Below are 15,144 nucleotides of genomic sequence, written 5' to 3'. Positions count from 1 at the left end.
CCAGCAATAATGAAAAGATAATAGAATCACAAGTCCATGAAAACAATCCTTCCATCCAGCCTTGCCATTTTGACAAGCCCCAAGATAATAGTTCCACTGGGCATTTCAATGTCTACGGAGATTCTCAGTCATCCAGGTCATGGCTGTCCCAAAGGTGTTTTTTGCAAGAGGCAATTGGGCTTTCTGGTTTTTCTCTGAAGATGTTTTGCTTCTCATCCAAGAAGCTTCTTCAGCTCTATAAAGGTAAAGATAAAGGTTCCCTTCACACATACATGCTAGTCATTTCTGGCTCTAGGGGGCAGTGCTTATCTCCATTTCAAAGCCGAAGAGCCAGCACTGTCTGAAGACGCCTCCGTGGTCATGTGGCCAATATGACTAAATGCCAAAGCTGCACGGAACACTGTTAGGGACCAAAGGTATCCCTATTTTCCTACTTGCATTTTTATGTGCTTTCGCACTGCTAGGTTGGCAGAAGCTGGGACAAATAACGGGAACTCACTCCGTTACGCGGCGCTAGGGATTTGAACCACTGAACTGCTGACCTTTCTGATCGACAAGCTCAGCATCTTAGCCACTGAGCCACCACGTCCCTTCCCGAAGTTACTTTGTAGAAATTACAAAAGTGGTAAGAACTTCAAGAGATGAGGCAAGTAATGGAAGCTCACTCCATTATGCGGCGCTAGGTATTTGAACCGCCGAACTGCCAACCTTTCTGATCGACAAGCTCAACGTCTATAGAGTATAGCTAAATGTCTATGGAGATTCTCAGTCATCCAGGTTATGATTGTCCCAAAGATGCTTTGTCAAAAGGCAACTGGACCTTCTTACTATTCTTTGAAGACTTCTCACCAAAGAAGCTTCTTCAGCTCTGACTGGATGGTGGGAATAGAATAGGGATGTCAAACTCATGACCCATGGGCCAGATGCATTACATGCTGGCCCCACCCACACCTGGTTTAGCAAAGGGGAAAAAGTCCTGATACGACATGTGATGACACGAGGTTAACACCCCTGGAATAGAAGGATTTATACTCCTTGCAGACAGTTGGTCATTTGCATTCTTTTTAGAGAGTCACTGAGGCCACTTGGAGGTTCATCTATCTTCTGACGAGCAACGTCCAGGGGGAAGCCAGATTCATTTAGCAAACTTGTTACTAGTGTACAGCTAAATGTCTATAGAGAGTCTCAGTCATCCAGGTCATGGTTGTCCCAAAAGAGCTTTTTTGCAAGAGACAACTGGACTTTCTGGTTTTTCTTTGAAGACATTTCGCTTCTCATCCAAGAAGCTTCTTCAGCTCTCTTCAGATAGATAGTAAACTTATCCTATCCTATCCTATCTTATTTTATCCTAGAACTTCATATAGCCATTTCTGTATCGTACATCCTCCCTTTGCTCTTTTATAAGAAGAGGAACAAATCAACAGTCAACATGGCTACCTCCAAAAAAGGCATCAAGTATCTTTTGTGTTTCTTTGTGCAAAGGTATATGGGAAAAAGTAAAAACAATATGAATAGAGGTGGTATTCTGCAGGTTCTGACAAGTTCTGGAGAACCAGTAGCAGAAATTTTGAGTAGTTTGGAGAACCGGCAAATACCACTTCTGACTGGCCCTGCCCCCATCTATTCTCAGCCTCCCAAGTCCCAGCTGATCACCTGGATCTTCTTTTGTTGCCCTGCACAGGAGAATGGACCTGGAAAGCAGGTTAGTGAAGTGGGGTGGGAATGGAGATTTTACAGTATCCTTCCCCTGCCATGCCCACCAAGCCAAGCCACGCCCACCTAGCCATGCTTACAGAACTGGTAGCAAAAAAATTTGAATCCCACCACTGAATATGAAGGTTCTTCAAACTGGGTTCAACCCCTGGTGACTTGATGAAGACAACTATGTGGGGCTTTTTGGTAGGAAGAGATCTGAGATACCTTGCAACATCTCAGTCCAAGTTACAGTAGTTGGCTTCCTGTGCAAAGTCTTTCCAAGTTCTAACAAGGCCCAGCCTTCCTTCAACTTACTGAGATCATCCAAGGTCAACAAATCAACTTGGTTTAAGATTAAAAGAGCTACCTAAATTGGTGAGCATCTCTTCCGTCCTTGATGAAGGAATATCCTGCATGAATCTGTCCACTCCACGGTCCCCAATTCATCATCAGCGGACTTGTTCCTAGCTCTTAACAAAATGAATGCATTTGTCTCATAACCATGTGCGTCACCAAAGTGGCTCCTTCAGGCCTTATTAAGTTTTTTCGTCTCCATCATAACTCTTTCTTCTCTGAATCATCCATTTAAAAAAAATTGCAGGCAATTAGGTCTGAATTCACCTGAATAGGACTTCCAATTTCCTGTAATTGATTAAGCTTTTTTCATTTCTCTTTTCTAGTGCTCTTTGCTCTTCCCACTATGTGCCTCAATTGTACATAACAGAGCTATCTTGAACCTGCCATCCGTGGCTTCTCTCAAGCATAAAATGTCATGTCATGTCCTTTTCTTCTTGCCCATTTCTCTCTCCCTTCCTTCCTTCCTTGTATTCATATAGCCACATTCCTTCCTTCCATCTTTCCTTCCTTCCTTCCCTCCCTCCCTCTCTCCCTTCCATTTATATCGCTAGGTTCTTCCCTCCTTCCTCCTTTCCTTCCATTCATAAACCTGGATTCCTTCCTTACTAATTCACTCCTTCCTTCCTTCTTTCTTTTTATATAGCTAATTCCTTCCTTCCTTCGTCCCATATGGCTAGATTCCTTCCTTCCTCGTCGTTCCTTCCTTCTTTCTTTCCTTTGATTCATATAGCTAGATCCCTTCCTTCCTTCCATCTTCCCTTCAATTCATATAGCTAGATCCCTTCCTTCCTTCCTTCTTCCCTTCAATTCATATAGCTAGATTCCTTCCTTATTAATTCACTCCTTCTTTCTTTCCTTCCTTTTATATAACTAATTCCTTCCTTCCTTCTTTCCTTTGATTCATATAGCTAGATTCCTTCCTTACTGATTCACTCCTTCCTTCCTTCCTTCCTTCCTTCCTTCCTTCCTTCCTTCCTTCCTTCCTTCCTTCCTTCCTTCCTTCCTTCCTTCCTTCCTTCCTTCCAGACTCCTTCCCTCCTTCTGTCAGCTATGGAATTCATCACTGCCACATAGTTGAAGAAAGTGGCAGGGGGTAATGTTAATTGAGTACCTCTTAGTGGACAAAATATATTGATAATTCAAGGTTACAGAGTGTGGCACAGAAAGAATTAGAACTTACTTTGGGATTGGTGCATGTGATCTGGTGATGAAGGAAAATGGGATGGGTTGTAGCTTGGGACTTTGTGGGGAAGATGGGGAGATTTAGTTCCGGATTTCCCCAGTATGTGCCAGGTACTGTTCTAATAAAAGTACTTTGAGACGGCGTGTGTCTTGGAGTTACTGACAGGAATGGATTTTCTCTGGAACGCTGATACCTTCCTTCCAGACTCTTTCCCTCCTTCCTCCCCACTCCTCCCTCCCTTGCTTTTGTAGGGCAGTCCAACTTCCAATTTGTGGGTGGCAAATATCATCGAATACCAAAAGAACCAAAGAAACCCAAACCTGAACATTGTTCAAACACACCTGAAGTCAAACTGCAAGTCTAGGCTCTACATAGACAAATCAAGGCAGTTAAAAAGAAAAAGTCTTGTTTTCTTTTCTCACATTCCTTTGTTCTAAGGAGAAGAAGGCGTGCCTATACATGTTAACTGTTTTGGAGATAACTTTTTTATCTCTCCGAGAAGCAGCTCTAGTAATTCTCACTGAAAATATATTGATGTCAGAAGTTAAATTGAGAAACATAAAAGTGATATCCTGTTGCTACAAGTCAGTGTGTGTGTGTGTGTGTGTGTGTGTGTGTGTGTGTGTGTGTGTGTGTATGGTATTCAGCTTTGTTCGGATATTTTCCCACGTCACTGTAGTTGTGCTTTTCAAGTTGTAGCAACGTTTAGGCAGAATCTCATCTGCCATCATCAGGCTTCTGTATTGTGTTCGTCTGTGAGTCAGACTTTTACAGTTGTTTCAGTTTTAAATTTGGGGCTAGCCTGCTGCTGTGCCAGAATGGTTTTTTCTTCATCCTGATTGGTTGGGAGTCTTGGTCTGTGTTTATTGGTCTTGGAGTTTGCTGTGTTCTGCTTGATTGGTGTTTCTAATATCTTCTGTCTGTTTTGTGGCTTTTTTTGTGTCTTGGTTGGTTGGCAACATTGTGTTCCTGTATTGGAGGCTTTTAGTGCAGCTTGGCTCTGAGTAAATGGATGGCTATCATTTGTTAGGAAGCTAGGTTTCATCTGGGTGCCTGGTTGGGGTGTGTTTGAGCTGGAGATATCAGGGGGGATCTGTTTGTGCCCAGGTGTTTGCCTGGCTAGTGGTGTGGAGATTTTTTTGTTTGTGAGTGCAGGCTTCCAAATGATTGACAGTCTGGTGGAATCATCTCTTCTATTCATGCTTTCAGGTCTTTTTTCAATCTCTATGGCTTCTCTGATAATTCTCAAACACACCCCAACCAGGCACCCACATAGACACACAAACATATGACACAGAGAAACATCACAGTCTAGTTCAGATGTATTAAATGTACATGGTGAGAGAAACAAATCTTGCAAGTTTACCAGATGGATAGCATAAGGAACAAAGCTGTTACAGAATCTGGAAGTCCAGCTAGAAACACTTCAAAACCTCCTCCCAGAGGTGAGCAACAGAAACAGACCATGAAGTGAGTGTATGGGGTCTCCAACGAAGCTTCATGTTCTAAGCAAATAGCGCTTATAAGCAGCATCCTGAATAATGGGAAGTGAGCTTCCTATGATCTTCTCCACTGTCCTCACCACTTTCTGTATGGCCTTTCTATCTGAGGCTCTGCTGCCACCAAACCAAACAGTGATGCAGTTTGTTTTATTATGCTTGTATTGCTTTTATGCTATTATTTATTAAGCTTTATTGCCCTTTCATCTTTCCCTCTTTTACCCTCTCCCTTTTCTTCTTTTTATGGCAGGATGTCTGTGAGCACCCCCTTAACCATCTAGTGCCTTAACCACTAGAAAAACTCCCCCCCCCACACACTGTTTTTGAACCTATCTCTGTACGGGTAGTCCTCAACTTACGAGCATAATGAAGCACACAATTTCTTTTGCTAAGTGAGACATTTGTTAAGTGAGCTTTGCTCCACTATACGGCCTTTCTTGCCACCATTGTGAATCACTGCAGTTGATAAGTTAGCAACAGGGTTGTTATGAATTTGGTTTCCCCCATTGACTTTGACTGTCACAAAAGGGGATCACGTGACCCCTGGACACTGCAACCGTCATAAATATGAGTCCGTTGCCAAGCGTCTGAATTTGGATCACATGACCATGGGGATGCTGCAACTGTCTTAAGTGTGAAAAATGGTCATAAGTTACGTTTTTCAGTGCCGTTGTAACTTTGAATAACCACTAAGCAAGTTGTTGTGAGTTGAGGACTATCTGTACGGAGGCATTGATACCAACTGTTGTAAGTCAAGGATTATCTATCAGAGGGATTGCTGCCACCAAACTAAACAGTGCACGATCCGTGTTGCCAACGTTCAGCTTCTCCAAGTGCCAATATCAACTCATAAAACATTTTGTATACATGTTTTATAGCTGAAAACAGAAAGAAGGAAGGGCGAAGTTTCAAAGAGCAGGCAACAGTGTGGAATCAAAAGTACATTCCATTCATATTTTCTTCAAAGACTGATTAGATGGCTAAAGCTTCTGCCCCAAAAAAATCTAATTGGAGAGCATGAGACCATTTTGTAAATACACAATCAGTCCAGTGGTGGGCTGCTGCCAGTTTGGACCGGTTGTCAGCATTCCAGCAACCCTCCATTCTGCCCAATAACTCCGAGACAGACATCTTCTCAAAGGTTCCTTTTTATTTGGATAGTAACTGGCACAACTGGGGAATCCCGAATCTGAAAGTTACGGGCTTCCTTACAATAAGTAAAAAACTACAAAATCCATCCCCTGCACCCATCATCACATCACATGGCCCAATCACCATCCGTCCCAAGTTAAGACTTCCTCTCACTGTGACCTTGAATCAGAAAAAGAATGTTATTATGTCTAACTAGATATACTCCCCCCTTCCACTTACTCAGGCTCAGATGTGGCAGTGTGGGAGCATCTGACCTCAATATGGCTTCCAAAACTGACACCGGTTCCAGTGAACTGGTACAAACGACGATCAGTTGGCCCTGCCCACCCACCCCTGCCCAATCCTGTCTTACATTTCCTTCTTTTGCAGCTCAGCTGATTCATGCAGCAATGTCGATTACCGCACCTCAGCTGTTCTACTTACCGGGCAAAGTTAGAAGGTGACCTGGAGAGGTACCAATGGGTATTTACTGAATGCTCCTGCACGCGTGAAGCGTGCGCTCGCAGAACCGGTTGTTAAACCAGTTGCAGCCCCACCATAGAATCAGTCCAAGCTTCGTAATTTTTCTCAGCGACCTTACTAACCTCACTTTGGATTTTGGGCCATCAGGGGGAAAAAGAAAGAAAAAGAAAGAAAGAAAATTGCAGGCATACCTGGTTGTTCTTGCAAATCCACACGCTGTTCCCTTGCAGCAGGGTGAAGATTTTGGTTTTATAGCCTTTCAATTCCAGATAGCCGCTTTTTTCTGGAGGAACTGCTGTCCGTGCTCGGGAAATTGCCGGGAGGGACCGGAGAGCAGTGAAAAGCATAGTTACCCAGTTGTTCCGTTCCTCTAAAAATAAGTGCACAAAAAAATGACACAGTGCTACACATCCATGCAGGCTGCCACCCATACACCCTTCACACTTCTTGAAATACAGGGTGTCCTTGACCTATGACCCCATTTGACCCCAACAGTTCCGTTCCTAAGTGAGACAGTTGTCAAGGGAGCTTGGCCCCCATTGTACGACATTGTTCTTCTGCATACTTGTTAAACGACTCGCCGTAGTAGATCCGTTAGTAACCCAGTTGATAAGTGAACTTGGCTTCCCCTCATTGTTTTTGTTTGTCAGAAGATCATAAAAGGGGATCACGTGATCCCCGGGAGACTGCAACCATTGTTAAGTGAAACACTGAGGTTGTTAAAGTGGAGAAACACGCTTGTTAAGTGAATCTGGTGGTTTCATTGTGTGTGTTAAGTAAATGTTGCCCCGTTTCTAACAACTTTTCTTGCCACACTCATGAACTGAATGACTGTAGTTGTTAAGTTAGTAAGAAAGTTGTTAAATGAATCTGGCTTCCCCAGGGACATTGCTCATCAGAAGATAGATAAACCCCCAAGTGGCCTCAATGACTTGCTAAAAGGATGCAAATGACCAGCTGTTTGCAAGGAATATAAATCCTTCCATCCTTTCTCAAAAGGCAACTGGACTTCCTTGCTATTCTTTGAAGACTTCTCACCCTAGAAGCTTCTTCAGCTCTGACTGGATGGTGGGGAAGGAAGGATTTATATTCCTTGCGGACAGCTGGTCATTTACGCTCTTTTAGAGAGTCACTGAGATCACTTGGAGGTTCATCCCTGCCCTCTGCGTCACCTGAGTAATGCAACTGGGTGCGTGGAACCTTCTTGCAACTGCTGAAAGGACTGTATTGTAGACTGGAGACAGATGATGCTCAGAGAGGACTATTCAATTTTTAATTTCTTAAGGGGAGTAGCCAAAGTGATGGAGAGAACATCGCATGAAATATTGACTGGATCTCCTTCATAACATTACAAATACCATACAATCTTGGCCTTTGTGCTTTGTGTTTAGGAAGAACTGTCAGATTTACAGAAGAAAGAAAATACTGACCCCTTTACTAAGGGAACCAATGTATACAATTCTCCTTATTTATTCATCTTATGGAAGATTTCAATCCCATGCTATCATTCTAGAAGTTTCTGCTTTTCCTGTTCCGGGAATTGTCAAGATTTGGCGCCCCTGATGTGAAAGAGAATCAAATTCTCTGCAGCCCATAAAGGAACCCTTGGAAATGAGGCTCACCTTCCTTCTCAGCCCTGAAGACAAATATTCGGTGTGCTGTCACCACTTCAAACTTGTTGTCTCTGTGCATCCGGACTGTAGCTATCGCAGACAGAAGAATGATGCCCTTGGAGTAGATGTCCTATGTCAAAAGCAAAAGAAAAGCATGATGTCTCTTCACCAAAAGGCAAACTACCCATTCCTAGCCAAGCGACCACAACTTCCGTTTCTGTTCCAAAAGCTTGATTGACCAAAAAGAAGATTTATTTTTTTCCTGTCAAAAATGATAACTGGCCTTCATATTATTATTTTTTTTTGCAAGCAGAGCTTAATGGCCATAACTTGCTTTTTCAGTGATGTTGTAACTTTGGAAGGTCACTAGATAATAAGTCGAGGACTAACTATATATCCCATGCAACAGAAAAAGAAACCAAGACACATGGTCCAAAGATTCCTACCACAAAGAGTGTTTTATTTCCCGTGCATTTTTTTTGTACAGTTACACAAAAACCCTGGTCGGTTTGACTGCCATATTTCTTGTGGTTAAATCCATGCCTGCTTACATTCAATCGTATTGCCACAGAGGAAGCGTCACTCCATTTCACCAGAATGATCTGACTCTGTTGCAAAATTCATAGCTGTTTTTTTTCATCCAGAAATTATATCCTGGCATCTACAGGCATCTGCTGACTAGATCTGGAACTGCAGTCACTGTCTACTTACAAGATTTTTTTGAAATCCACGATCTCTTCCTTTTAAAGGTAAAGGTTCCCCTTGCACATATGTACTAGTCGTTTCTGGCTTTAGGGGGCGGTGCTCATCTCCGTTACAAAGCCGAAGAGCCAGTGCTGTCTGAAGATGCCTCTGTGGTGATGTGGCCGGCAGGACTAAATGCCAAAAGCGCACAGAACACTGTTCCCTTCCCACCGAAGGTGGCCCCTATTTTTCTACTTGCATTTTTTACCTGCTTTCGAACTGCTGGGTTGGTAAAAGCTGGGAGAAGGAACGGGAGCTCACTCCATGATGCAGTGCTAGGGATTCGAACCTCCGAACTGCTGACCTTTCTGATCGACAAGGTCAGCATCTTAGCCACTGAGCCACTGTGTCCCCATTCCTTTTCCTCTTCCTTTTACCAGCTCCCAAATCCTCCATTCTTAGAAAAAGGGAGGGAAGGGAAGGGAAGGGAAGGGAAGGGAAGGGAAGAAAATCAGCTTCATGGGAAGCCTAAAACTATTTTTATTGAAATTGGCGGTAATAACAGACTTTGGAAAGTCTTATGGTGTTCTATCTTCTCCTTCTTATACTGCAGTGAATTAGGGAAGGATTTGCCTGAGCCACTTCTGAATGTTGTTTTGTGGTGGAATTAAAAATGCTTTTGCTAAGGAATGATCCCTGCATATTTCCATCAAGGAATGATCCCTGCATATCTCCTTACTTCCTACATCTAATAACTTGCCTTGTACCTTCATGGAGAATAAGGATCAGACCATGAGTGACCCTGCTACCCAGAATCTATGTTTAAGCAGTTGTCTACGGCTACATCCAGACTAATAATTTGCTCAGAGTGGAATATGTATTATTTAACGCAACAGACTTACCTTGTCATTATTATAATAAGCCATGCTTTCACCATCAAACTTCACCCAGCGTTTCTGAAACACACGCTTCCTACATGGGAAGAAAGTCAAAAGCAATTTGAAAAAAGGAGGAAGAGAGGAGGAGGAAGAAAAGGGGAGGAGGAGGAGTAGGAAGGAGAAGGAAGAGGAAGAAAGAGGAGGAAGAGAAGGAGGAAGGGGAAGGAAAAAAGGAGGAGGAAGAGAAGAAAAGGAGGAAGAAGAGGAGGGAGGAAGAGAGGAAGAGAAGGAGGAAGAGGAGGAGAAGGAGGACGAAGAAGAAGAGGAGGAGGAGGAGGAAGAGGAGAAGGAGAAAGAAGAGGAGGAGGAAGAAAGGAAGAAGAAAAGGAGGAGATAGAGGAGATGAAGGAAGAAGAGAAAAAGGAGATATGCTAGACAAATTTCCTGTTCCGTCTAATCAGTAAAGTCTACAGAAGGCAAAAATAGCGCAAGAGTTCTTCTCGTTCATCAACCCTCACCATAAAGGGTTTGCAACATCATGCATTCATCTCTGAATTCACTTGTCATGAAATGGGCCTTTCATGACACAAAAGGAAGCTCTCTGAGGAATCAGTTGCCTTTTATTTTTATTTACTTACTTACAGTCTTTATTTATATCCATCCTTTATTTGTTTTATAAACAACTCAACATATACCACATACTTCTTTCTCCTGTTTTCCCTACCACAACAACCCTGTGAGGTAAGTCGGGCCGAGAGAGAGTTAACTGGCCCAAGGTCGCCAGCTGGCTTTCAGAACTAAGGCAGGACTACAACTCACCATCTCCTGGTCATTGACCCAAAGTCATCCATCTGCTTTCATGCCTAAGGGCAGTACTAGAATTCACTGTCTCCTGGTGATTGACCCAAAGGGAATTAGCTAGGTTTCATACTTGAGGCGGTACTAGAACTCACCATCTCCTGGTGATTGACACAAAGTTACCTAGCTCCTGTCATGCCTGGGGCAGTACTAGAATTCACTGTCTCCTGGTGATTGACCCAAAGGGAATTAGCTAGGTTTCATACTTGAGGTGGTACTAGAACTCACCCTCTCCTGGTGATTGACACAAAGTTACCTAGATCCTATCATGCCTGGGGCAGTACTAGAATTCACTGTCTCCTGGTGATTGATCCAAAGTGAACTAGTCAGCTTTCATGCCTGAGGCAGGACTAGAATTCACCCATTCCCGGTGAGTGACTCAAAATCACCCAATCTGCTTTCCTACCTAAGGTGGTGCTAGAACTCACCGCCTCCCAGTTTCTAGCCTGGCGCCTCAACCCGTAGACCAAACTGGCTCTCTACACCCTGTAAAATCGTCATAATTATATAATCATTATAATTGGTGCTTTTCGGCTACGTACCCTTGAGGCGAGAGTTTATCGAGCCAACCTTCCTTAACCTTCTTCGCTGCCGGAGCGTAAAAGCAGGCATAAGGTGTGATTGTGTCTTTGGAGCCAGGGACTAATTCATCATCGCAAACATCTGGGGACAAAAACACCTGCTCTCTCACTTCAAGATCCAAACTCCCACTTTTGAATTCTCCGAGGCCCTTTGTAGGTTTATATTTTCCTCTCCAAGCGTAGCGAGAACAATCTTTCAATGAAGAGGATTCGGCTTCACCAACAAATCTGTTTGGAAGGGGACTCTGGTCACCTTGGGAGGTTAATTCAGAGTCTTTTACATTTTCAGAGTTTTTCTGATGTTGATTACTAGTAGACAAACAAAAGAAGAAGAAGAAGAAGAAAAAGAGGGGAGGAAAACATAGTGTTACTTCCAGCATCCCATTTGCCTCCAAAGAGATGCTGGCACCTGGTGATTTCAGGGTGCAATTTTCCTGCTGATAAAACAGGTTGCTTTTCTGGGCAGGTGGCAGAAATGATGGAATAGAAATTATTATAAGCTTACGATGTCAACAGCATATACAGAGAATCTCTATAAAATGTTTTACAGATGGCACTATTCACCTGCAAGAATAGCAAATATGTATAAAAGTCAATCTGTTAAATGTTGGAAATGTAACCAAATACCCTGTTTGTAATATCGTTTGTGGTGGGTGTGTCCCAAAGCAAAAAAAAAATATTGGAAAAAAATTCACATAGGGCTGGAACTTGTGACAAAACAACACATAGACTTGAAACCTGAGACATTCCTATTGGGCATGCTACCAGAAAATTATAATAAAGGTAATACATATTTATATATTATATATATATATATATATATATATATATATATATATATATATATATATATATATATATATATATATATATATATATATATATATATATATATATAAAAATACCACTCATGCATCATCACAAAATCTCCAGAACCGTAAAGCCTACAAACTTGAAATTTGGCACGTGTGTTCCTCTTGGCTTCTAGGTGCTCACTAAGAAAGGATTTTTTGAAATAACCATCAGAGCATTAGTATTTCATATATTATTATTATTAACACGCTCTGATGCTAAGGCGTTCTACTCCCCCTCCCCACCTGAAATCTGTTCCAAATGCAAAACACAAGCAGAGGAGTTTCAGTTTCAGTTTCACAGCACCAAGCACCTTTAGTACAGAACAGTTGAACTAAGCCATGCCCAGGTTCCTTGCTGTCACACAGCAAATACTGTTTCAGTTTCCAAACAGCCCTCAACTCTCTCTCACACTGACAGGACGCTAGCCAGATGAATACTGGTGGATGCTGGTAGGCAGAGGCAGAATTCTTTTTTCTCTATTTTCCTCCGCAAAAACTAATCCCGACCACATAGTTTCATAACGAAGCACGGATATTGAGCTAGTTTTACATATTCTAACAGCAGCCAGGATGGCATACACGCAATACTGGAAAAATGAAGAAACCCCTACAGATGATAACATAATTAAAAAAACCTGGAATGTGAAGAAATAGATAGGTTAACTCTAAAAATTAAAGAAAAAGAACATTCAGAATATGGGAACTTTTCTACAAATAGCTAGTTGATAGATACAGGGGTTAGATGAGTGGATTTATGTGAAATATGGACTCCATGAGAAAGAAAAACTGATTAGTAAATATTTTGATGGCGATATAACTGAAGTCAATATGGAAGATAGTATACTTTCTAACAATGATTGATATATTATGTTTGTATGTACATGATTATAATGATTATATGATGTTTATATTCTAATATTTTGGGCACCTGGAAAACACATGGTTCCATATAGAAATGGAATTTGTGATACAAAAACTATAAAAAAAATATTTATAAACAAAACAGGTTGCTTTTCTATCTTCCAGCCAAACCCACCATTCTTAGGATTAGCTAGTCAATGACAAGCAACCCTTGGTGTCAACTCATAAAATACTTCTGTGGTCTTTTAGAGTTGTCAACAGAAAGGGAGAGGGAAGCAGTGAGCAGCTTGCATTCCATAAGCTTTCTGCCTCACAAAAATTCTAACTGGAGAGTATAACTCTTGGCTATGGATGTGTCCCATTGGAGAATATGAATTACGATACACCCAGGGGGTGGAGGGAAAAACAGGGTCAAGGGTGACGATGAATTATGTGTCTCAGAGTCAGCTAGCTGTCAGGATTCTGACACTTAACCCCATTTAAATCATTTTGGAGTTTGGCTAGAGCCGTGATGGCGAACCTATGGCACACGTGCCACAGGTGGCACGCAGAGCTATTTGTGCTGGCATGCGAGCTGCAGGCAAACTTATCTCACTTGGCATGCCTCACAGCTGATTTTCGGCCAGTTTGCAGCCTTTTTTGGCCTCCCAGAGACTTGAGGAAGGCTTCTGCAGGCTTTGCAGGCCAAAAACTAGGCCCGTTTCATCACTTCCTGTTTTTACAAAAGTTATCGTCTATTTGTCTTCTCATATCAGTTGCATATATTTGGTCTGCTCAAATGGCTTAATCAATACAGCATCTGTCCCTTCTAACACAGATTTAGAAGAGGAGAGGAGAGGACAGGAAAGGAGAGGAGAGGACAGGACAGGAGAGAACAAAACAGAACAATGAAGAATGGAATGGAATGGAATGGAATAGAATAGAATAGAATAGAATAGAATAGAATAGAATAGAATAGAATAGAATAGAATAGAATAGAATAGAATAGAATAGAATAAGGGATGGGATGGGATGGGATGGGATGGGAAGGAATAAAAGAGAAGAGAACAGAACAATGAAGAATGAAGAATGAAGAATGAAGAATGAAGAATAGAATAGAATAGAATAGAATAGAATAGAATAGAATAGAATAGTTGGAAGGGACCTTGGAGGTCTTCTAGTCCAACCCCCTGCTTAGGCAGGAAACCCTACACCACTTCAGACAAATGGTTGTACAACATCTTTTAAAAATTCCAGCGTTGGAGCATTCACAACTTCTGGAGGCAAGTTGTTCCACTGATTAATTGTTCTGTCAGGAAATTCCTCCTTAGTTCTAAGTTGCTTCTCTCCTTGATGAGTTTCCCCCTTTGCTTCTTGTCCTGCCTTCAGGTACTTTGGAGAATAGTTTGACTCCCTCTTCTTTGGGGCAGCCCCTGCGATATTGGGACACTGCTATCATGTCACCCCTAGTAAATTTTATACCTAGTAAATTTTATACCTATGAACTTATACCTATACCTCTTTTATACCTATGAACTTTCCGCACCATCTTTTATTTAAAAGGAAATGAAATATATCGGGACAAATGAACGATTCCCTTTTTTCTACTTTTCATTGTGTTGATTTACACAGGGGAAGCAAGTGTCCCCATTACAGGAAGTGATTCCGGAGAAATATATAGCCAGCAGAGATCCATTGAGCTGATCTTTCAGCTGCACAATTTTTATCTGGACCACTTATTAAGGCTGGGTGTCTTGGACCAATTTAGCCTTGCTTCACCACACACAGCTCAAAAGAGTAGGGAAAAAGGAAAGTGGGAATCAGAGAAAATATTTCCTGACCCTATTAACCTGTGATCCAGATCTGTGGCCATATGGCTCGGTCCAAATTTCTAAGAATTGTCCCCTGAGTTCATTAAAGATCAAATTTTGACTCTATCATCTCTGCTCCAATTAATCTTCTTTGAAAGCCCTGCATTGCCATGACTTTGTAAGAAAACTACTCCCTAGTGGCTAACCAAAATCAAAGTCTCATTTCAGATGTTATGGATTTTCTTTGAAATACCTGGCCTTAGCCAGCTGGAGAAAATCAATGATGGAAGTAAAACAGTGGAATCCTTGACTTTAAGTCTACAGAGACATCCAAGCTATCTTCCAAAATTCTATAAGTCTGTTTGCTTCACCCAAGTATCTTATCAAATGTTTTGTCCCCAAGACGCAGTTCAGGGTTGAACTGTTGAGTTCTTAGCATTCCTTGAAATAATCTGAAGATGTTTCATTACCTGGATAAGAAATTGACGATGTTACTTAGCCCGATTTCTGTCCACAGGAAGAGAAGTGAGCTCAAAAGAACCCAAGAAGCTAACAAAGACATATTATTATTTCAGCACATGGAGGAAATTGAATTAGCATCATGCATCCTGCTGCTTCTTTTCTTTAACTTGGTATAAAAATGTAAACACACCTCCCCTAACCCAAACATATCAAAA

General features: G+C 41.9%; 1 protein-coding gene across 3 annotated transcripts in view; it reads right to left on the bottom strand.

The window, feature by feature from the left end:
* ARAP2 (ArfGAP with RhoGAP domain, ankyrin repeat and PH domain 2) overlaps window positions 1-15,144 on the bottom strand; it is a 135,443-nt gene that overhangs the window by 76,176 nt on the left and 44,123 nt on the right. For all 3 annotated transcript variants that reach the window (XM_087965848.1, XM_087965846.1, XM_087965847.1), the window contains exons 6-9: window positions 10,924-11,271; window positions 9,548-9,617; window positions 7,971-8,091; window positions 6,540-6,718 (exon numbers count right to left, since the gene is read on the bottom strand). In XM_087965848.1, coding sequence (XP_087821974.1) covers window positions 6,540-6,718; window positions 7,971-8,091; window positions 9,548-9,617; window positions 10,924-11,271 — 718 coding nt within the window. The remainder of the gene's footprint in view (window positions 1-6,539; window positions 6,719-7,970; window positions 8,092-9,547; window positions 9,618-10,923; window positions 11,272-15,144) is intronic.

The sequence above is a fragment of the Notechis scutatus genome, chromosome 4, assembly GCF_049901735.1.
Source record: "Notechis scutatus isolate UNSWTSFEM ecotype Mainland chromosome 4, rNotScu1.2, whole genome shotgun sequence".
NCBI lineage: Eukaryota > Metazoa > Chordata > Lepidosauria > Squamata > Elapidae > Notechis > Notechis scutatus.
Note: the sequence above shows the minus strand (reverse complement) of the source record. Positions and strands in the feature narration are given on the sequence as shown.